Source organism: Myotis myotis, unplaced genomic scaffold (assembly GCF_014108235.1).
Source record: "Myotis myotis isolate mMyoMyo1 unplaced genomic scaffold, mMyoMyo1.p scaffold_m19_p_15, whole genome shotgun sequence".
Lineage (NCBI taxonomy): Eukaryota > Metazoa > Chordata > Mammalia > Chiroptera > Vespertilionidae > Myotis > Myotis myotis.
The window spans coordinates 7572572-7597674 of record NW_023416319.1 but is presented as its reverse complement, the minus strand read 5'-3'; the positions used below and the strand labels follow the sequence as shown (position 1 = coordinate 7597674).

Here is a 25103-nt window from a genome sequence, read left to right as displayed (position 1 = left end):
ATCGATGAGAGAGAAACATCGATCAGCTGCCTCTTGCACATCCCCCACCGGGGATGTGCCCGCAACCAGGTACATGCCGTTGACTGGAATCGAACCCGGGACCTCTCAGTCTGCAGGCTGACGCTCTATCCACTGAGCCAAACCGGTTTCGCTCTTACTCAACTTTTCATCTGTTAAGGTTCCAGTGTGAGATTGGAGCAATTCAGTCACATGCTCAGGCTCCAATTCTAACTTTCGTTCTCTTGCTGTTTCCACCACATCTGCAATTACTTTCTCCACTGAAGTTTTGAGCCCCTCAACGTCATCCATAACAGTTCTTCCAAACTCCTGTTAAAGTTGCTAGTTTGACCTCTTCCCATGAATCACAAATGTCCTAAATGGCATCTAGAACAGCGAATCCATGCCAGATTGTTTTCAATTCACTTTGCCCAGATCTGTCAGCGCACTCACTGTATGGCATCTGGAGCCTTATGAAATGCAGCCTGGAAAAGAGTAATTGAAGTAACCTAAGCAAAATGCTATGACAAGCCACTCCCATAGGGTACTAGCGTCATTATCTGTAAAAACCAATTCAGACTAGAAGTGTAGAAGCCAAAGATTCCCAGTATTCTAAGTAAGAGTTTGAGGACTGTCCCTTGCAGATACAGTTATAGAAAATGATAGAATTTCACACTAAATATATTGCAACTTCTCTTTACTCCCTCCAAAAGAACAAAATTGATTGTTTATTTATATTACTCTGTAAATGTATTTGTGTAAGAGAAATACTCTTTTTTATTAAATGCTGCTTAATTTCTATCTAATTCAAACACGTTCATTTTATGATGTAAACTCAAGAGTAACAATAAATCATTTTGATTGCTCCTTTTATACCTTTCCAAAAACTTAGGAATATAATTTTTATTAAAAGCATGAATGTAGCCCTGGCTGGTTTGGTTCAATGAGTAGAGTATCAGCCTGTGGACTGAAGGGTCCAGGTTTGATTCCAGTCAAGGGCACTGACATGCCCAGGTTGCGGGCTCAATCCCCAGCAGCGGGCGTGCAGGAGGCAGCCAATCAATGATCCTCTCTCATTATTGATGTTTTCCTCTCTCTTCCTCTCCCTTCCTCTCTGAAATCAATAAAAATATTTTTTTTTAAAAAAAGAATGTATTATGATGACTTTATGCTGATATTTTTTATAATCTCAGTATTGCGATAAGGTAGATGAGGAGCAATATGAAACTTGACGTTGATTTGAGATAAAGGTCCACAAAATTGTCCCATTCTAAAAAAATCAATATCCACTTACTTTGGAGGATAAGACATAAATTCTAAAATAATAAAGGACATATCATAGTTTTAAAGGCTAATTCATAATTGAAATTAGGTTTTTCATAACTTGTCTTCCCTCACATTCACATGATACAGAGTTTTATATTTTAATCCACTCATTCATTGTTCATTTATCAGATACTGTTGACTGCCAACTATGTGCTGTAGGGAATAAAAACCAAATAAACATAGATATGTGCATTAAAGACTTCAGAGAAGCATGAAGATATAAAGAGATGGTATCACACTAATCTAATAAATAATTCATAAGAACCATGATCACTTCAAGCTTGGGGTGGGGTGAAGGACTTTTGAAAGTGGGAGAAGGATGAATAGAACCTAAACATAGCAAGAAGGAGATATGAAGGCAATTGGGGACAGAGTTAATTACTATTTTGTTGTGTGTGTTTTTTATGGATTATTATCCTAAAATCTATTAGGGAGTTGTTTGTATGGCTTTAGGGTGGTTGAAAATTTGGCTAGTATGAAATTTGGAGAATGCTGCAATAATTGAAGTAGTAATATTGAGTAGAAGAATTACATATGTATATACTTGATAGAATTAATATTCTTGGTTGCCATATTGAAGCATCGATTTTTATTTTATTTTTAATTTCAGAATTTGTAAGAGGTTTGAAAAGTAAAACAGTTATAGAGAACAAACATGGTACTAAGAACATCTCTTTAATTTTTAATTTTTCTTCACAACAATGTTTATGGCAGCATGATTATTATCTATTGTATTATGATCAATTTGTTCTTCGGGCTTTATTTGTCTGTTGAATAATTGGGAATAGCAGATTAGTTATAAAATAGATCATCTGTTATATTGCTTCTTATATGGATGTAGAAAATGTTAAGCTTCATTTTATATAAAAATCATAATCACAAAATAAATTATTTTTTAAAGTTCTTTAAAAAGTACTCTATATTCTTCTAATGTTTAGGTTGAGTTTTTATCATTCTTAGTTGCAATTGGCAGAAAGCAGTTCCAAATCTAAATTTATTTTACCACAATCATGACATTTTCCAACTGTCACATGAATTTGCAACATTTGTTAAAAGGGAGACCAGTAGAGCTAAATGTGTCACTAGTGCTGGAGGAAACGGGCCTGTGGTAATTAGTGTGCCATCATGAAAGACCAAATTAGTGCTTGAAATTTGACATAATAATTGTACCAATGAAAAGTCATAGAGTGCTCACAGTGTGCCAGCCTCTATGCTGAGCAGACTGATTGCATTATCTCATTAGTCCCAACCTTATATTATTATTTCCTTTTTATCCAGAGGAAATAAGCATGAAAAAAGACCTAAAAGTTCATTTGGTTATGGTCCATTAGGTAGTGGGTGGAGAAACTGGGACTCAAAACAACCCTCTGAGGTATAGGAGTAGGTATAGGCAATGTTAATGTCCCCACTTCACAGATGGGGAAAATTGAGGCTTCGAGAGGTCTCAATAATTCAATTAAGCTGAAATAGTTAACAAGTATACAAACTGGTATTCAGGTCTTTCTGAATAAAGTGCAAGCTATATCATCTGTCAGTATTTATATTAAATTTGGACAAAATTTTAAGTTGTAAGCCAGCTGTTTATCTTTTCTTTGTTTTGACATAGAGGGGGCAAAAGTCAGGAAGTAATGCATACAGATATTAAGTGGCAAAAGGGGGGACAATTGTTGAGGATACTGAGGGCCAGTTATTCGTAGCAGATAATATTGTCATCCCATTATATTATTTTAGGCCATCACCTCAAAGATTCTCAGTCAGAACATTTACATTAATTTCTCAAAGTCAGAAATTCAGTATGCTGGCTAGAGTCCTGAGTACCTTGGAGTAAATTCATCCAGTTAATTCCTTATTTGTGTCCTTCACTGTATATCACCTTCTGCCCTAATTAACTTTATCTTAGTGTGTGTTGTTTATAAACTATAGGGTTAGGTACTGGGCAAGAAAATTTTTGGGTTTTTTTCCCTCTTTGTAAAGAGTACAGAAGACAAACTGGAATTTTAAAAAATAATTTTGTATTCTAATAAATAAAAAGATGAACAATAACTATGACTGTCACTGATTTTTCTTTATTATAAATGTTAGGGCAACAATAATATATTATATTTCAGAAACTTTTTTGTCAGAGATAGTAAATTTGGAATATTTATAGATTAATATTACAGTTTGTGGTATTGACTATTCGTTAATTATATTTTGTAGACCTTTTAAGTGTAGGATAAAGGTAAGATGAGGAAACAGAAACTTCATTTTGTTAAAAATCATGTAATTGTATAAGCTACCATTTGTTAACTGAGGACAACTAGTATTAATAAAGAAACTTTTTAATACAAATGTTAGAAAATTGTTTTCAAACCTAAATTATAATTTACAATTTTCTCAAAGCTATTTGCATATTACTATAGGAAAGTTACTTTGTATAGTGTGTGTGCATGCACATTTGTGTTTTTACCAGAGACAGAGAGCATGGTGTTTTCTATAGTTGGTATCCCTTGTCATCCTATATAATAAGAGCCTAATATGCAAATTGCCCCCTCGACCTGGAGCCCGACCAGGAGTTCGACCAGGGGGCCGTGGTGACAAGCAGCCCTGGGGAAGGGAAGCCCCGGCCAGCAACTACTAGGGACCCGGCCCATGCACAAATTTCGTGCACTGGGCCTCTAGTTTGAAATAACATTACATTTGCATTCTGCGTAGACATTATTCAGATCAGTTGGCCTCTCCCATTGAGAAAGGCACAAATAAGACTCTACTTGCTAGCAGCTGTATTTTAAATAAATTTTGAGTTTATATTAAAGCTAATAATTTGGTGATTTGGATCACATTTATGTTTACTTTAAATGTTTTAGTACATCTTCCTTACTTCCTTTTTTTTTTTAAAGAAAAACCATTACTCCATAATAGTTGTATTATTTTTATCCCATATTGGCACGTGGATGGTCTCTTTTTAATAATAACAAAGCAAGGCCTTAAGTTCTGTTTTAGCTGCACATTTCATGAACAGCATCGCTGCTGTGCCACAAGTGTTAGAACAAAATTTTAGATAATGAACTGCCATCAGGCATTGCCTGGCATCCCTTCATCTTCTAAAAGGGAATTTTATGAATGATGTATTTCAGTACTCTATACATGTACATTCATAGACCAGTTAGCATTTTAAGTTAATGCCAGTGAACTTAACAAATCTCAGTGAATAATGAAGCCCTTCGTTGTGTTCAAGGGTTTGCCTTTCCTCAGTGACATAGTTTTCTTCTCATTTGAAAGGGTATTTAATTGCATTGCTCATCCACTTTTAATATTTAATAATAGTTGCATCAGCTGTATAGAATGAGAAGGGCACAATTTGCAAAATCTAGTGCCGGTCATCAATTTTTTCTTATCATGACTTAATGAATATTATAATTTCAAGGAGAGACAGAAATATACAGGTGCTTGAACATTGGTTGGGACTTGCTAGTTTATTGGTGTTAGCTTGGCCGAAGCCCAGAATAGGCAAATGGGGAAAGAAACAAATATCTGTGGGTGGAGCTCTGGCACAAAATTTTTGCGACACACTACTCATTCCTCATTTCAAACCATGAACATGGAGGCTTTGAATAATGTTCTAAATGCTGCCAGTAACAACTGCTGGTTCCATAGCAATGGATAGGGGACCTTGATGACTTACCAGGCTTAGTCTTGGAAGGCATATGTTCCTTTCATCTCTATTAACGCATTCTGACAACTTTTCGTTAACTTTCCTTAAACATTTTTACTGTTGTTTGCTTTCAGCTGAGACAAAAGCATGAGTTAGAGCGGGAGAAACTTGGCATGGCCCTTATCATAATAGCACTTCTCACTTAAGCAACACCTCTTACTGGAAGTTTTCAAAATGCTTTGAGCACATTTCATTAGGCCTGCTGGATGGAGGTCAGGGAGAAGTTCATGGCAGGCCATTCATTGTAGGTCATTCACTGAAAGCCTCTATGGCATATCCTGGTAATCCAGGCCATGGAGAAAAAACAGTGTTCATGTTGAGTGATGTAGATATGAATATGTGCACTAGCTGATTTTTAAATTTTGACTGTCATTTGTTAAAAATAGAACAAGATATTGTTGAATGTAATGTGTGTAAGCCTATGTTAAAACAAATCATTTTTAACTCTCGCCAGCAACTGCTTCGAGAACGACAGCAGATGGCCAGCCGTCCCTTTGCCTCTGTGGACGTAGCACTGGAAGTAGGAGCCGAACAAGCAGACTTTCTGCGAGGGCCAGTAGAGGTAGGAACAGTGGTGCTGAAAGGGGGCCGCTGTGATTTGCATATTTATATCTCTTCTCTAATCTGCATCTGCTCCTGAAGCCAAACGGAGTCTGATTATCTAGAGTTGACAAGATCCCGCTACATATATTATGCCATTTTCAAGGCACATGGTTTTAATAGTATGACATGAGCCGTAACAAAAGCCACTGGAGAATCTATTAGCCTCGGCTCACCTGACAGCCTTTTCCCAACAGATAGAAGCCAAAGGAATTTAAAATATATATATGATGGAAGAAACAAAGCGACTATATTTAGTCCTTGGACACCCAATGCTCCTTAATTAATGATTCACTTCTATATTAACAAAGTTGACTCTAAAAGGTGGGTGGAGATGGTTGCATTTTAATTACATAGTTTCACTTTTGAATGTTGAGAATTGTAGAATACAGTGAGTATTTTTATTTGTGGTAATGACAGTATTAGTATATTCTTTTATTGCAAATGCAGAAATAGAGTATGGTGAAGGAGAAATCATCATGTGCATGTAAATGTGGAATTAGGATCCTGAAGTAATGCATGAGGTGGTTTTTGAAAATAATAATCCCCAAAGAGGAAAACTCCACAGATTGTTATTAGTGACTAATCAAAGCATTTAGAGGCAGAGTAATTTGCTGGGATGTTTATTACTTTTGTATTTATATTTTATATATAGTAAGCTGATTAAGTAGGAAGATTAAGACACAATGTAGATTGGAAATAATTTTATTCCCTTTTATAAAAATGCCCTCATGTGACTAATTTCAGGTTGCTATTTTGCTTTTCTACAAGAAAAGCGAGGACTATAAAAATAGACTCCTTCAAAAATTTAGGAATAAATATAATTGATTCATGGGCGCTATACAATGGCCAGTATTTAGAGGACAGTTGCCTGTGGATTTTTTTAGCTCCTTGATTTTTAATTTGTGCAGCTCACAGATTACTTGAACATTAGGAAGGTTGTGTGTCTGTCTCCCATTACTGGGGGAGAAATGAGAAGAGAGGCAGAATGGTTAAATGAAAGTTATAGTAAGTGCTTTCATTTCATTTTGACCCCATTTTCAAGTAGCTTTAGTAAAAATATTTTAACAAAACCTGGACTATTTGAATGCAACTTCTTTTTTCTCCCTCAACTATTTAAAACATTCTCAAATACTGCTAAAGCTCAAGTAAGGAGAAAAATGATGAATGTAAATAAGACACACATAGGCCAAGGAGGACTAGGACTAATCAAAGAACTAGAAAGCACAGATTTAAGGAACAAATGTGGTTAACATACATATACATGTCAATTGCTGCTTAATAGTGTTCAAGGATGCATTTATGTGTATATGTGCTCATAATTATTCTCTTATTTTTTTCTAAATTTTATTTCTTTTGTTTTCATTGCAATGGTTTTTAATCTTAAATTTTATTTTGTAGAGTTTTAAATGTTCTACCTCTCCTTTCTTTTAGTTCATATTTCCCTGTTAGTCCTTATTATATTCCTTTGTTTTCATTTTCTTTTCCTTTTGTCTCACACCTATATTTTGTAGAAAAAACTGTTAGCTTTTTATCCGTCCCCCCTCCCGTCACTCTGCAAGTCTGTCTTTTAATTGGTAATCTATTTACACTGACAATAATTACTTTTCCACCATGTGTGTGTGTGTGTGTGTGTGTGTGTGTGTGTGTGGTGGTGGTGGTGGTGGTGGTGGTGGTGGTGGTGGTGGTGGTTAGTAGCCTTGCTTTTTTGTTCTTTTTCCAATTTCTTTTGGATAAATTGATTTTCTTCTACTAAACTGAGCATTTCATATTTTGTTTCTGTGTTTCTCTTTGCTATTCCTTCTCAAGATTCATAATGATGCTTATTTTTCCCTATCAATGTCTAAAGCTCATTAATAAACATTCCTGCCTAGTCCATCACAAGCAAAACTTATACTTTAGCATGCTCTCAGCTCCCACTATTCCTCCCACCCCTTGTTAAGTGCATGGAATAATTGATACATATATTATAAGTGTCTCTATTTTTATTATGACATGTTTAAATAACAATAAACTCTCTTTGTTCTACTTAACTTTCTATATCTAGTTTTTTGCACATGGATTTATTTCATATTTCACTAGAGTAAATCCTTCATGAGATTTTTTCAAAGAGAAATTTTATGTGGCATATTCTTTGAAACCTTAATTGACTACCAATATATTTATTTTGTCCTCACATGTAAAGAACAGTTTAGTTATATATAAATTTCAGTATCAAATATCTCTTCTTCGAAACTTTAAGTATATTACGCCATTGTCTCAAGTCTGATGTTGGTTTGATTCTTTGTACTTGTTTGTTTGTTTGTTTGTTTTTTGGCACCTTTCAGAATTTTCTCTTGTTTTTCAATGTTCTTACATTTCTCTCTGATACGTATAAATTCTCTTATTTGACACTCTGCACAGTTTTTTAAGTCTGCACACCTTTGCTTTGTATAATTCTGGCTAACTTTTGGTTACTGTTTCTTTATTCTCTCTCCTTCTGGAATCCCCACTAGATACCCTAAACACTTACAGGTGCGTTGTGTGAGTCTAAGGCAGACACAGTGAGCCCCTCGCAGGCTGAGCATGGCTGCCCTCACTCTCGGGGCAGGGGCAGCGTGAGCCCTGCTCCTGCTGCTGGGCACAGCCAGGGACGCCCCGGCTTCCTTCCTGGACAGCAGTTCCAACAGCTGGTCTGAGCAGCGTGTTTACTTTCCTGGGGTTTCTTATTTTTCAGAGTGTTACAGCTGTCTTGTAATATAGCTGGTGTTTTAATTATTTTATTAACATATACCATTCATATTTTGATTAAATAAGTAATAAATCATCACTATAGAAAAAAATACAAAAATAAATAAAATTAAAATCTTCCATAATCCTACCACCCATAAGTAGTCACTGCCAGAAATTGTTTCCTTCCAGTAACATTTTCCTTTTGCATGTACGTAGTTTTAGAAAATCGAGAGTATATTCTCCACGAGATTTTACATTCTGGGTTTTTTTTCACCACTCTCCTCTTCAGGCTCACTCAGGGCCTGGAGCATCCCCTTCTTGCCTACAATATAAGAAATGTTTTGAATTGCATTTTATTAAGCATCTACTTACATTGCATTGAGAGAGCATACTCAACCATTTTGTTTATATGAAAATTGTTCTGGCTTTTGGCTTTCATGCTCACACTGAGAAATCTAACAGTGTAATGGTCATTTCCTCGTAGTTTATCCAGATTTTCTTCCCAATAACTCTTAAAATCTCTTTGTCTTTGGTGTTCTGCAGTTTTATTATGGTTTTCCTGAGCATCAATTTATTTTTTTTTTAATCTCACTGGACTATTTTGAGCTTCTTATGACTAATATAAAGAATATAAAGATGAAAATGAACAAAACCAGCAAGAGGATAAACCCAGTTTCACCTCTCAGTGTCTGATATGATAAAGAGAAACATTTACAAAAGGCTTACGACCCTGATCGCCTGTATTCCTATTGGCTGTCATTCAGCAGAGCAATGCACTACTTAAGGACACAGTCATGTTACAGTTAAGCAATGGTAGCATGAACTATTTTTATACGGCAGTCTTTCAAGTAAGAAGTGGCTATGTAAAGTAGCCTATAATATCATTTATTGGAAAGTAATAAGTACAGTTTAGCATTTCTTGGGGACAGTGTTTCAACTCTGAGTAAAAGACTGAATTTCCAACCCCACCCCCATCCTTCATCTACCCTCAGATAAAACAGGTATATTGGACCCATCAAAAAAAAACTGTGCTCAGCAGAACATACAGACTGTGAAACATAGTAGGGTATTGAGTACTGTCAAGTACTTACTACACATTCCAGTATATATTTTAAAATATTAATGCTTACTATATTAACATCAAACTAATATGAATATCTTAATACTAGTTAATCAGTGTTAACAGCAACAAAAGTAGTTATGTTTTTGGCTCCTTTTCCTAATCTTTAGTTTATCTTGGAGCATCCTTGTGTGGTGGCAGCATATAATAGTTATTTTGTGATTTTTGTTTAAATATTTTATTAGGCTATAGTTCCCTGTGACAGTTGTTATTACACTAAGTTGATGTTTCTATTTATTTGCTTACTTTTCATTTAAAATGGGTTAGTAATTTAACTTGTATTTTCTACTTTCTATTACATGCATTAGTAGATAATATGATCAGGTTCATATATCCTCAATGAAATAGCTGACTCTAAGAATTCTATAAAATACCATTAAATCAAGTAGAAATCCTATAAAGTGAAATTCCAGATATTGGAAGTATTGTGCAAGATATTTTAAACGTATAATCTAAGAAGCCAATAATGGTATACTCTAGGTAAACATTTTCATATGTTCTCATATTTTGCTTAGAAAATAAAATAGCAACTGGGTTAAAATTTAGGATATTTAATATGAAAATTTACCTCAAGTCTTAATATACACTTCTTTTTTTAATCAAGAGTCATAGTTCTACACTTTTATGCCGGAGATGCTTGTTCATATTTAAGCCTTTTAATTTGTTGGTATTTATTGTATAAGCCTCTTTTAATTTTTGGTTCATGATGAAAGGCTCTGGTTGAACCATTAATGACATGTAAAAATACGATAAACTAAATATAACATAGGTAAAGTTTAGGTAAAATTTTTCATGGAGGAGAAGCTGTTATTTAAGACCATTGCCATTCCCAATACATCTTTTTTTCTTTCTTTTTTAAAAATATATTTTATTGATTTCAGAGAGGAAGGGTGAGACATAGAAACATCAATGATGAGAGAGAATCACTGATCGCCTGCCTCCTGCACCTCCCCCCCCACCCACCCCGGGGATTAAGCCCACAACCCAGGCATGTGCCCTTGGCCGGAATCGAACCTGGGTCCCTTCAGTTCACAGGCCAATGCTCTATCCATTGAGCCAAACCAGCCAGGGCCCCAATACATCTTAAGAAACTAAAGCAAAAATGACCCAGTATCATCTTTACATATTTCATCATGGACAGTCCATCTTAGAAAGAAATTCTATACGAGGTACTGTTGATATTTTTGTATTTTGTTTTGCCATTCTAATACGTGTGTGGTGGACGTCATTGTTGGATTTGGTTTTGAGGAGGCCTGCATTTCTGTGTAGGTGGAACTTGTCTACCCATTTATAGGTATGCTTATTTTCAAAGGTTGGTTTGTTCATAGACATTAACGGAGGAATATTGTAAAATAAGAGGCAGGGAGCAGGGGGTATCTAATATGTGCCTGTAAAACAAGAATCTGGAAATGCAGCTTTGGAAAAATACCTTCATAAAACAGTTGTGTTTTTCCAGCTGCTTTGGAGGCCCTTTTTAAGTGAAATGACTTCATTAAATAAGAAATAAAATATTAAAATCTAAGATGAATTTGTAGCGTTTCTAATAGGCCATTTTAAGCATACAGGAGAAATGAATCATATCTCTCAGCCTGAATAATTGGTGACTCAGAGCTAATCTTGCTGCATCTCTGCCCTCCTTTCCTCAGTCGCCCCCCAAGTGATTATTATGAAGCAAGTCCCAGGCTTCAAAGATTAAATTTTAATTGAATCTCACAGTCCTTGGTTTATCATTTTAGAATTGGAAAAAGAACTTTTGAAATGTTTAAATTTTAAAAATTAATTTATTGTGTTTATCTCTAAGGTTTTTTTATTCTTTTGGTTTATCCTATTTATGTGTAAATTGTAAAGTATTTGCTAGGTATATCCTTCCAGGCATTTATTCAATAAGCAATAGGAAATCATCACACCTGAGTGGGAATAAAAACTCATTAAGTGATATTGTTTTACTTTATTAGCATATTATGTATATCATTGCTTTAGTAGCATTGCTGCGACATTAAATTATAAGAACTGTAGGTTTTGCTTAATGGAAGGTGCTACTTAAATTAACAATATAGGTCATTTGATCTATTTTTTATTTACTCTATTATATTTTTAAATTACACATTGACTATAATCCTAGGAGTACTTTCTTAATTCTTATTAGAATACTAATATTTCTCACTGGGAAGCTCAACTGAAAGGCATAACCAGCTTTAATTAACAATAAAAAGAGAGAAAGAAAAAGAAACTCCACATCATTAGGAATTCTGATTTTTGCCACTCTAATGGAAAGACCATGAGCAAAATGGGGTTAGTCAGATATGAGAAATGATAGCAAACATGGTAGGGGCCACCTGTGACAAGCTACAAAAATTGGGGAAGTAACCTTGACATATTTCAGTCCAAGTATGAGTAGCTATAGTTAATTATATTCTAGACAGTATCCATTACCAAAGATGTAGGGCCAAATTAACTCTAATGTTGCACTCATCACAAGACATTCCACAGCTAGCAATAACATTAAGATAATGCTGTTAAAATAAGAATTCCAATTATAAGGCAGATGAGACTGTGAAAAACATGACAGCCGTAATGAGCAGTAGGAGTTGGTATTCACTTTGATAGGAACATAGTTATTATGGATAGAGAGGAAACAAAACACAGCCCGCAGCCTTTTCCTCTGTCACATCACCCTCTCTGGATAGCAGCTTTGGGTTCAAATTCATTGCTATTTATTCTCCCAGGTTGGTGCCAGGATGATGATCTTACAGCTGTAGCTAGAACACCCTCAGTCTCTGTACTACTTCATTCTTTCCAATAGCTGTAAGCATTTTCTTATTTGTTTTTGTTTTTTATTAAATTTATTGGGGTGACAATGGTTAATAAGATTATATAGATTCCAAGTGTGTATTTCTGTGACACATGAGCTGTATATTGCATTGTGTGCTCACCACCCAAAGTCAAATCATCTTCCATCACCACATACTTGGTCCCTTTACCCTTTACTACCCACCTACTCCCCTCCCCTCTGGTAACTACCATATTGTTGTCTGTGTCTTGAGTTTCAGTTTTATGTCCCACATATGAGTGAAATCATATGGTTCTTAGGTTTTCTGCCTGACTTATTTCACTTAGCATAATATTCTCAAGGTCCATCTATGTTGTCTCTGATAGCAGTATTTCTTTCTTATTTTTATCACATCTTTGTTTAAAAAAGGGTATGGGGGGAATCAAGGTGTGAGTCCCTTCTTGCAGGTGAGAAAACTAGATCAGTAACTCGGTGGTACCAATTCTGAATAGATTCAAATGACTTGAAAGATCACCAACTGCTTATTAAGGGGATGATTTTAACCAAAGCACGTGTAATGAATATCACTCAGGTACAGCGTCATGCCCTGTGTTGCATTAGACATACCCTTGTTTTTTACTTTACAGCGGTAGGAAGAGACAGAACTGGAGACTGTCACTGGTGGGAATAGTAATATCAGCGGAGAACAGGCTGCCATTGACAGCTCTCTGTCCTTTGTAGCCCCTCCGCACGAAGCCACTCCTACAGTGACTGTCCCCACTAGCTTTGTAAGTCAAGCCTGTGAATCGTGTACAATGTAGTGTTCATTGATCGCCTGGTGTGGTTTAACCCAGAAACCTACTATTGGGCAAGTCCGCCCTGTTGAAGCTCAGTCTAACCTGCTCTGAAGCTTCAAGGCTGTTTTATACAATTAAGGAGAACTTAAGAGGTCCCGCTGCTCATCTGACCTATAATTCATTTGATCAGAGTTATAACATTAAGTGGCATCACTTTTGCCTCTCTGTTGTGCGTTGTTAGGGATTATAGTTTCTTCTTGTTCACTTTTTGTTTTTTTCCATTTCATGAGCCCAATAGAAATTTTTCTTTGCATAAAGAATAAACCTATCTGAAAATCTGGGCTATTTTTAAAGGTCAGGACTCTCTTCTGCTCCTGGAAAATCCTAAATACTATTTTGGTTTTCATTTACTCTATATGTCACCATTTATTCACCACTTATAGAATTAATGTAAATATTTCCCTCCATTTCTTTGTAAATACATTTCTCATAAAGCATTTTCATCTACATTGCTTGCTCTAGAGCATGACCAGTTTTCATAATCCTCCCTACAATACGCAGTATAATACCCATAATGCGGGTGCTGTCTACTCTCATATTTGCTTAATCTGTCATCAGAGGGAGCATGGCCAATGCCTTTAAGTGAACCAATCGATTATACAGCATTGTGTTTAGCTTCCACAGGCATACATTTTGTTTTCTCCCTTAGGAACCTTAATTCTGGAAATGAGCATGCCATCTAGATTCAGAATGTTCATTTAGTAAGTACAAATGTATATTAGTTTACATAAAACATACTTAAGTGATAGATCTATAGTGTAACAATAAAATTGTAAGGCAATTTATTAGCATCAGTGAAGTTTAAATATAATCAGAATGAAGCTGATTTAAACTATAAATATTACAGTGAATCTTTCAAGATGAACAACAGAGCTCAAATTTGAAATTGATGTTCTTAAATTAATCAGTCAGTTAATATATTGTCAAACAAATTAAAACACATTGCCTTATTAGGGGAGCAATTTTGCTAATACTTTTAACATGTGAGAACAGTGGACTTCAACCATATTGTTACAATAATTTAATATTTGTGTTTTTTTGTCATATCTATTTTATTTTCTTTCTTCCTTTCTCACTAGAAACAGTGAACGAAGAATTCCAACTTCTTGTTCATATTTTTGTGCTCTTAATTGTACATACAAACATCATTGCCAACTCCTGGGCTTCTTTTGTGTATAGTCTTTTGGTAGTATCTGAACATACAGATATACATACATATATATATAAATACACACACACACACATATATATACACAAACATATACATGTGTATGTATTGCAATTAGGTGTCACAATTTTTTGGTAAAAATATAAGTAAAGTATAAAAATAACAAAAGACATGTCGGCACTAAAAATGTTCAACAAATACCTCACTATGTGTTTTTTTAATTATCTAATACCACTTTCTGACATGAAATTAATATTATCACTTTCAGAATAATGTTTAAAAATTGGTCTTTTGAAAATGTTATTTCAGCTCTCATTCATTTCTTTTGGTGGTGAATAATTGGTTCGTGTCATTATTAATCAGGGTTAGACTTTGTACATATCTTGGATGAATGTTATTTTAGAATTGAAAGAAAAATAAGGAGGAATGAAATCAAGGCCAGGTGTGCAGTCATTTTACCTCTAATGTTAAGAACATTAAATTTGAAGTCAGAAGACATAATTCCAGTTCCACTTCTATTTACTTATGCGACCTTGAGAAATAACTTACGCATTTCTGAGCCTCAGTTTCCGTATTTATAAAGTAGAGGTAAGAAATACCTCCCACGTCTATCACCCAGAGTTCTTGATCAGACAAGGTTTGCTACCTTTAAATGGCAAACTCAACATTGCTATCTGAACATAAAGTATTCTAGCAGTGATTTACTGTCCAACTTTTTTATTTACACATTTTAAATAATGATTTATTGATTACCTTCGATGTGAAAGGAACACTGCTAGACACTAGAGCATAAAAGTGAGTAATATAATACCCAACCACTTCAAAAACAATAAAACATATATGAGCAAACTGTATTATTTATTCAATCTACAGATTATGCTTTTTGGAAGAACTCCTAGATTCCTCCCCAAAACTCTGTACTAGATAAACCCCAATGCCACTGGTGCTTGGCCTACAGATTGGGAGTCTTTACTGGGAACAGAGCTACCTTTTCAACAAACTATATGGTGGTCATCCTTTTCATCTGATTTGCTTTATCAATGACATTCCACAGAAACAGAAAATGTCTAATCCTATCTAATAATAGACAAAGATTGAAATTGACCATACCTTTGTTCCGCCTCCCATTGGCTAATCAGCGATATATGCAAATTAACCGCCAACAAATATGGCGGTTAATTTGCATACATAGGCGTGAAGCGGGGGTGGGGGGGTGGGGGGGGAGCGAAGACTGAAGGCGCCTTTGGCCAGAGCGGCACTGGTTTTACTCCAGCACCCGGGACCCAGGCCTATTGCACGAATCTTTTCTTGCAACAGGCCTCTAGTACTTTATTAAAATGAGATGCCCAGATCTATATGAGTTTGGTCAAAGGCGAAGGATAATCCTGGGGACTCCCTCCTTTCACTTAACCTTATACTGTATTAGGTGAGTCAATTTACTTATGGTTCCATTTCTTCATCTAGATTGTCCCAGGGTGGGGAACATCTGGCCCATGGGCCTTTAAAGCCCTCGAAATTATTTGGTCTGGCCCTGCCAAGGCATTAGGGGTGAGTTAATTAAATGTTTGACCAAATGTAACAGGCTAATTTTTAAGTTGATAATTTTGGATGGCCCTTGAATGTTATAAATATCCAAATGGCCCTTGGCAGAAAAATGGTTCCCTACCCCGGCAAAACAGGGATAATGACACCTGCTCTCATGATGGTGTGAACATGAAGTACAGTCCATAGATGGTAGTTGTTGATCATTGACATTATTATCAATAGTAAAAAAATTTCAGGTTAATGTAATTATAAGCCCTTTTATATTTTAATTCTTCTAGACATAGCATAAGTACAAGTATGTTAAAATAAATTAGTTCATTTTCTTACTTAATGAAGTAGAACACTTGTAACAGAATCAATTATTTTTATGTTCTTGTGTTATTGTGATAATATCAATAGCAAATTATTTGTATTACAGTTTAAAATGCTCTATTCAGCTTTCACAGAAGCCAGTGGAGATAGGCATTGACACTGCCCCCATCCCAGAGATGCATGCCATTTTGAACATTAACCCCCCTTATGCTGTACTGCTTATGCAAATGCAATGTTCTGGGTAGTTAGACAATACGTCCTGTCACGAGGAAATTGGCATTTTAAAATGCATTTCCGTTTCGATTTCCCTCTATCTTTGAACCAGGTTTTCTCAGCTTGACAGAGTTGACATAGTGGGCTGATGATTTGTTGTTGTTGTTTTGGGGGAGGGGGCTGTTCTGTGAATTTGAGAATGTGGAGCAGCATCCCTGGCCTGTACCCACTAGACACCAGAGGCACCCCTGCTGCAGCTGTGACGATCAGAAATGTCTCCGAACGTTGTCAGATGTCTGCTTGGGGGTGACCAGGGGCCACTTGTGAGAGCAAAGGAGAACCAGTGAGTGGGAGCCACTGCTTTAAACTTTAGCACAGCCACGTTTTAGTTAGGTTCTTATTAATATGCTCTGTTTGATACTAAAAGATAAACATGATGATTGTTAAGGTATTTTATGATATAGTCACTAAATATTTCAACATATGAAATTGTTCTGATGAAAATTTACAGAAATAAAAATGTGAATTTTAGTCACAATAAAGGGAAATGTTTATATATAATTCTTTCTGTAGACTTCATTACGTGTAATTTTCTCAATTAAGATTCCACAAAAACACTGCTCATTACCATACTGTCCTTACAAAAGAAAAGGCTACATTTTTACTAAATATATTTGTGTGTTTTTCCAATTTTTAAAAAATATATTTTGACTGATTTCAGAGAGAAAGGGAGAGGGAGAGAGAGTTAGAAACATCAGTGCTGAGAGAGATTTATTGATTGGCTGCCTCTTGCTCGCCTCCTACTGGGGATGGAGCCTGCAGCTCCAGCATGTGTCCTTGACTAGATTCGAACCAGGGACCCTTTGGTCCACAGGCCAACGCTCTATCCACTGAGCTAAACCACCTAGGGCAGTTTTGTTTTGTTTTTAATTTTACAAATACTAATGAAATTTTAGGAGTGAAGAAGTTAATTTTGATTTTTTTTTGCTCTAGTGCATGCAATACTATCCCATAAATATTTTTCTATAATTACATGACATGTTCCTTCTTATTAAAAAACCCCCAATATATGAATAAAATATATTTATTATTTTATAATTTCATTGATACTGACCTTTAAGTTAAAATAATTCATAACTGTATTTAAGCACTCCTAAATAATACATCTAGAAGATTTTTTTTTAATATTGAATAAAATAGTTTATATTTTAATTATATTGTTTATTAGGACATATCAATCCCTCTTATTATCCTTGATTGAAAGAAAGATAAACATAAATATTGGCTTATCACTGTAATTAAGCCATTGAATTTTAAACACTTTTTGGGGGAGAAACAAAACATGTATTTTTATATATATAAGATCACAGTTTCTTGTTAGCTCTGATATAGGAAATATTCTTATGTATATGTATAGTGTGTATGTGTACTAGTATATCTATATGTATCTGTATATAGTGGATAACAGGTAACAAAGAGAGATGGTAGTGGCTGCAATTTTTGTCCTGTCTAAAAGGTTATCAAGTAGGAAGTGTTGCCAGCAGAGCATGAAAATGGCTAGTAATTCAAGAATCAATCAGACACGGTATACAGTTGGTTGTATTTTTAACTACAGAAGGCTGGTCAATAGCTGCACTCAATTTGCTGTTGCTTCCCCATGGAAAGCTCAGTCTGTTAGCTTTAGGATAGGCTCGGTCAATGGATGCTTTTTTACTAAGAGAAATGATCCATGGGAAGTCCCCCGAGGAGCGAAGTCCTGAGAAAATAGAGTCGGCCTTTCATGCTGCACCGCACAACTCGGGAGTAAGCCGCTGACCTATTTCAGGTGGAGTTTCAAAGACGATGCCTTTGGAGCCTTTTTAAAAAAATCAATTCACATAATCAAAAGAAAGCTGAAAATGATAGCAAAAAGCTGTTTCCATTAGAAAAACTTTCTTCTATTAGAACATTATCCGAATTGCTTAAAATTGCCCTCAAATAATATTAGAGCACATATTAAAGACATCAGTAATTACACTCTCTAAGTTTGCCAGCATGTAGGTACCCTTCCTCATTTAGTAAAACAATTGGAGAGGTGGGGAGGACACACTCGGGCAACAGAAGCCAAAACACACATTCATTAACAGCGTGTGACCCGATTTCAAAAACAGGGCACAGTCCCTGGTGATCTGTAAATATGCTGATGGGACCAAAACCATATATCCTTTCCCCTGTTAAATATTTGGGCAAATAAGATTGAAGAGCAATGTCCTTATTCATAGCATTAGGATTTTTCACTATTATTATATTCTCTCCAATTTCCAACAAAGAATTGGGGTGACTTACAATGAAAGGGACAACAAAATAAAAACAAAGTTTTGTTGTTAGTGGATTTATTTAATTACGTACTTAAAGAGTGTCAATATATTAGAATAAACTTTGGAGAGAACAGGCTTGTTATCAATTCGAGCTTTTTCTCCTACATTCTCTTATATCCTCTTCTATTTCTCTTGGGCAGGTCAATTGGGTTCTTTGAACTTTGCTTCCTTAAACAAAAGCAGGCACAGTAATGACTACCTAAAGATGGTTGCCAGAGTTAAATGAGCTAAAATAGGTAAAATACCTGACACCGACATAATACCTGGAACAAAGCAGGGACGCTGTGAGGAGCATTTCATCTCCCTCTGCTTTTCTTTCCCCGGGAAGATGGAGGTTTTGGGGAGCTTGCCCCGAAGGGCACTTTTCTCCCTCTTCCATCAAGAAGTTTTCTTTGAAGGATCCAAGACCACCATCATCAGAGAGTATTGAAGTTACGTATGGAAGGAATTGGCCTTTGGCAGCATTCATTCATTTATTCATTAAACTCTATTTGAGCACCTGCTCTCCGATGCCTGATCTGAACTGTGGAGGAGATGAGAAGCATTGGGAATGCCCCAGCCGGCAGGACATTTGCCCCTTGGAAAAAGGAATAATAACCCCCTCAACTTCCTTCTTTTTTCCTGTTTTGCAAACTTTTTAAAAAATTATCTTTATTGTTGAAAATTTTGCAAACTCTCAGTAGACATGTCATTAAGCCTGGGAGCTGTATTCCTCCTGGCTGGCTACAGGATAGTCATTCAAAAGCCTGCCTCATCTTTCAGCTGACTTGCTAAGATTTGTATGATCTCATCCATGATGGTTGAAAACATGAAGAGAAGATGGATTAACTGAATGGAAAAACTAGTACTTCCCAGGTAACAATGAAAAGTTCAGGATGAAGCATTTGTTGATGGCATAGTCACATGTGAGAAGAAACATCACAGGGGTATAAAATTCATCTCAAAAAATCAGGACTTATAAATTCTTTTAAAAAATATTTTTATTGATTTTTTTAGAGAGAGGGGAAGAGAGAGGGAGAAAGAGATGTGAAAGTAGAACATCAATCAGCTGCCTCCTGCATGTCCCCCTACCAGGAACAAGGGGACGATGCCCAACCAGCTGAGCCATGCTAGCCAGGGCTATAAATTCTTCTTTTGAGGATAAACTTAGGAGACTGAAACTTACCTTCATTGTCCCATGAGTTGGGGAGAAAGGGTACTTTAATAGTCCATCTATAGCTAAGTCTCTCAAAAATACTATATAAAAGTATAATAAAAAAAGTCTCCATATTTTAGAAACTATCAATAATTTATATTGACAGATCCTAACTACAGAGAAAAATGTGAAAAGCTAATCATGAAAGCAATCATTCTCCAACACCTTATGAATGTCTTCAGTAGCTTAGAAAATGAAAGCTTATGGTTTTTAAATTGTGTTTAAATATCTTTACCTACTTTTGTATAATTAATGAAATATTCCTTCTTAACCTAAGTAAAAATCAGCTCTGTAGAAACACTAATAGTTAAAATATAAAGATATTGTATTAACACTAAAGGCCCGATGCATGAAATTCATGCAAGGGGCTTGGCCCTCGCAGCCACAGCGGCTTGCCTTGGCCCTCTCAGCCCCAGCTTTGTCTGGTAGGTCGTCTGGAAGGTTGTTTGGCTGTCTGGTCTAATTAGCATATTATGCTTTTATTATTATAGATATGCTCCTCACTTTTTTATGGCATTTATATAATATTAGATAAAATTTCAGGAACATTGTGCAAGTTTAAATAATTTATATCGGTTATCACAAAAATTATACAATAAATATAATGTACTCATTCTCATCAATGAGGGATTTTTTGTATATACATCTTAGTCCTATAACTGTATGCAGTTTGTATGAAAGGTTAAAATTCATCTGTGAATTACTGAAACTATTTATCTTTCCAGAATATTACTTGAATAGCCTGGCATTATGCTAAGGCTGCATATGAAAGAATAAACTCACTCGCCCCCGAGGTACATGTAGTCTGTGGAAGGAGAGACACAGACACTTGACTGTGTGACATAATAATAAAGAGAGGTCCTTATTCTCTAGGGATAGAGAGAAAGGAGGAACTGATGATGAACGGAGAAGTGAAGTCATTGTTTCCATGAGAGAGCAACACTTGAGCAGGAATTTGAGGGACAGGGTAAGAGTTCCTCTGGAGAAGAGAGGGCAGTCCAGAAAGAGGCAAGAAGGGATGGTCGCCCTGGCTGCAGCCCCAAGTCCAAGAACAATGGCACGGACGGGGCGTCTTCGTCGGGGGCACCAGGTCTGAGTCCTGGGGGCAGTGAGGAACTGGAGAAATTTTAAAGCACAATCCGTTTGTATTCTGGTGTGTGTTTTTTAATCTTTATTGTTGAAAGTATTACACCCTGTTTCCCCCAGTTTGTATTCTGGATAAATCCCTCTGGTGGTCTTATGGGGAATACATCGGAAGAAAAAGACAGCAGGTAGAGAAAGGTGTTAGGAGGCTGTTAGTTTGGGCAGAAAAGAAATAGGAGTAAACAAAGACTACTTGTTCATTCACTTATTCTTGAGTTCAGCAACTATTTGATTTCCAGCTATGTGTCAGGCACTATTCTAGCTTTTAGAGATTGAGCATTGGAAAATCAGGCAAAAAATTCCTGCGATCCTGAACTTTGAATTTTAGGCACGGAAGATTGTAGGGACTCTTTCCCACGCCACCTCCATTGTTTATCCAGAATAAGGGTGATTTCTAGGTAAACCTTTGTTTCATGTTTACCTTTAATAAATTAAGAAAATGTGGGCACGGTGTGTTTACATGTAGAGATAGATTATATATATCCATCCATATGTATAGAGGCGCATATACATAAGTATGTTCATTTTTTTAAACCTTCAATAGCATGAAGATACCTTCAGAAAAAAGATTGAATTGTTTTAGTAGTTTTTAAATGTCTGTTTTCATGTTCAAAATTCAAAAGATCCAAAAGAGGATATAGTGAAAATGAAAATTAATCATTTTCCACCTTGACCCGCTCACCACCTATTTGTCTTCCTAGAGGTAACCACCGTTTTCAGGATTTTTGAATTCCTTTACAAACCGTTATATACAAGTCTATTATCAGTGGTCTCTTCTTTCTAGAAGCAGCATTCTCCACCTTGTTAGATAATTATGCATTTGAACTTATGGACCTGCCTTATTAGTGGCTGCCTGGTGTTCCATGGTCTATCATTCATTTATCTAAACCCCACTGATGCACAGGTAGACTTTTTCAAATCATTAGCTGTTTCAAACAGCATTGCAGTGAGTATTCTTGTTCATCTCTCCTTATTAACCTTCCCTCCCAAAAGTATCATCTGATATATTATGTATTTTCTTTGCGTTTCATTGGCAGTCCCCACCCCCACTCTGACTAGCTTGGTAACTCAGAAAGGCACAGATTTTCCTTTGGTTTGTTCCTTGCTGGAATCCTAGCTCCTAGAATAAATATTCAATGAATATTTGTCGAATGAAAGAATTTTGTACATGTACAATTATCTAGAAAAAATAGTAAAAGTAGCATCATTAGTTCAATAGGAATATGTGTTTGTACTTTTGGTAAATATTTATCTTTACAGAGCAGGGTATCTCAGCCTTGGCACTATTGACATTTGGGGCCTGATTGTTCTTTTTTGTGACAGGCTGTGCATTGTATGCTGTTTAGCAGCATCCCAGACCTCTAACTACTAGATTCTACTAACATCCCCCAGTTGTGACAACAGAAAGTGTCTCTAGGCACCACAAATGTTCCCTGTTCAGAAGTGCTGCTGTAGATGTTATACTGTCTTAGTCTCCCTCCAACAATTATGACAGTGACTGTTTCCTGCAGCCTTGTCATTACTTTCGTAAACACGTTGCTTTTTGAAATCTGATGGTGAAAACTGGTATCTTAGTTTTAATTTGCAATATGAAGTCACATTTTAGTAAAATTTTGGTATAATGAATCCTTGGCATGGCACACTGTAGCGATGAAGGAACGTTTGGTTTTTCCTTGTAGAGGGAAATGAATAGAGTGAATATATGAAATCCAGAAAAAAAATGCTGTTGGCCCGTTTTTGTGTTTGTTAAAATATTTAAATGTTACAGATCTTTTCTAATCTTCAGATGGTTATGCTTTTATATCCCAAATCTTCTCTAGAATTATATAAATTGGCCTTAATTAATGAAAAAAATTTGGAGTCAAAAGAGTTGGATTTGAGTGCCCGTTTTCCTAATTACTAGTTGTGTTACCTTCGGGAAGTTACATAAACTGTGAGCTGCAGTGTACTCATATGAAAATTGTGGATAATAACTGTTGCACTCTCTACATCACTGAGTTATTACAAGAATTAATTTTTTAGATTGTTAAGCCTTTCACAATTGCAAGGGCTTAGGATAATTATTATGAAGGTTTTATGACCCACTGCTTTATCTTATGACTCATAGTGTCTCTAGAGTTTATTTCTTTTTAGTGCTTCAATAATCCCATAAAACTGTTCTCACTCATTTATTTATTGAACATAGGCATTTTGCATCTGTAGTCTTTAGTCATTACAGCAAGTCCCAGATATAGTCATCATTCATTCATTCATTCAATGCACACCAAATAAGCACCATCATCTTCCTCCAAACTAGCGTTCCTTTCCAACAGTTCCATTTTGTCAATGCCATTGTGAATCTAGTCCCAATGTAGGAAGTTTGTAGTCATCTACCCTCTTGTGTTCCCTGTCCTATTGATCCTGCATGACCAGACTATGAAAGAATACCACTTCTTTCAGTTTCCACCTCCCTTTGATTATAGTTTATGAGTATCCCCACATCAAATCCAAATTGTTTCTTACTAGCACTCATTATTTTCACCAATTCAGTCTCTTAACTACTTTTCCTATCTTTGGTTCAGGCTCATTCTTGCATCTCTGTTTTTGTCCATGTTATTCTCTTCCCTAGAATTTTCTTCCTCTTTTCTTTCTTTTTTTTTATTGATTTCAGAGAGGAAGAGAGAGAGAGAAACATCAATGATGAGAGAGAACCATTGATCAGCTGCCTCCTGCACATCCCCTACTGGGGATTGAGCCTGCAACCCAGGCATGTGCTCTGACCAGGAATCCAACCATGAGCTCCTGATTCATAGGTGATGCTCAACCACTGAGCCACATTGGCCAGGCTTCATCTCTTTCACCTATCAACTGGCATCATCTGTCAAGGCCTATATTATTCCCATTACTGCGTGTTCCCCTTTTCTCTTTTTTTCCCCCCTCTCTCTCATCTCCTAATCACTCAACTCTAATTCTTCTTGGCCAGTTTCACATAGTATATTATCTTGAATTTCACTTTATGAGGGTTTTGTTTCTTATCTTGATTCATAATCCCAAGGCCACCCTTGGAGACTCTTAAGTCTTGAAGGAGCATAGTCATAAATTGAGTGGTTGAACCTTCTCATGGATATATTAACTATTTCATTTTTCTCTTTCACAAGATTTATAAAAACCTTGGTGGTAAGAATGTTAGTTTGACTGATATCTTGAATATCAAAACGTTTCTTATTTATTTTCTGCAAAACCTATGATTTGTATCCTACCTCTTCCATTTCCTGGCTCTATGATTTTGTATATTCTCTTTTAGCCTCAGATATGTCCAAATGTAAAATGAGAATAATAACGCCTGGGTTTCTAAATGTATGAGAAGTAGAGCTAATACACATAAGTCATCCATCATAGCTAATACTTATCATCATAGTTGATAAGTAGTGGCCACTTTTATTAGTATTAATAAAACACATCCTCTTTTCTCTTCTGGAGGTGCAGGGACATCTTTTTCTTTCTTGCTTAAAGGTTTTCTTTTGGGACTTGGTAGATTTGCTTATCTACAGTACTTTGGGAATTAAGAAGACCCGACATCAAGGTCCTATCAAATCACTGTGCAATTTTTCTGTCTTTTGAATCTAATTACATTCTTTTTATTTCTAAGAACAAATGAGTGTCCCATGTTTTGACCATCCCTCTATTGACTTTTCCCTTGGTTATAAGAGAAGAGGCACCATAGCAGCCTTTTCTTATCATGAACATGGTAATTTTCTGCAGCCTGACATTGTCAAGTGGTTAAAGGAATTTTTTAAAAAAAATTTATTGTGGTAAAATACACATAACATAAAATTTAACATCTTGACCAATTTGTTAAAGTACACATTTCAGTGACATTAAGTGCATTCTCATTGTTGTGCAGCATCACCACCATTCATCTCCAGAACTCTTTTCTTCTCACAAAACAGAAACTCGGTATCCATTAAACAGTCACAATGGAAGATTTTTATTTGCAAATTTAGCAAACTTTGATTATACAGTTTATAATTGTTTTATTTGATTTTAATATTAAGAGAATAATATATTATTAAATTTAGACTGAAAATATTTATAGTATTTTTATGAGAATTAGT

The 25103-nt window shown here is 35.7% G+C and overlaps 1 protein-coding gene across 4 annotated transcripts in view; it reads left to right on the top strand.

The window, feature by feature from the left end:
* The window catches only part of ATRNL1 (attractin like 1), a 453022-nt gene that overhangs the window by 269089 nt on the left and 158830 nt on the right, over window positions 1–25103 (top strand). For all 4 annotated transcript variants that reach the window (XR_004972105.1, XM_036335871.1, XM_036335869.1 and 1 more), the window contains one exon: window positions 5472–5579. Coding sequence is in view for 3 of the 4 variants with exons in the window: in XM_036335871.1 (XP_036191764.1) it covers window positions 5472–5579 (108 nt within the window). In the remaining variant the exon portion in view is untranslated. The remainder of the gene's footprint in view (window positions 1–5471; window positions 5580–25103) is intronic.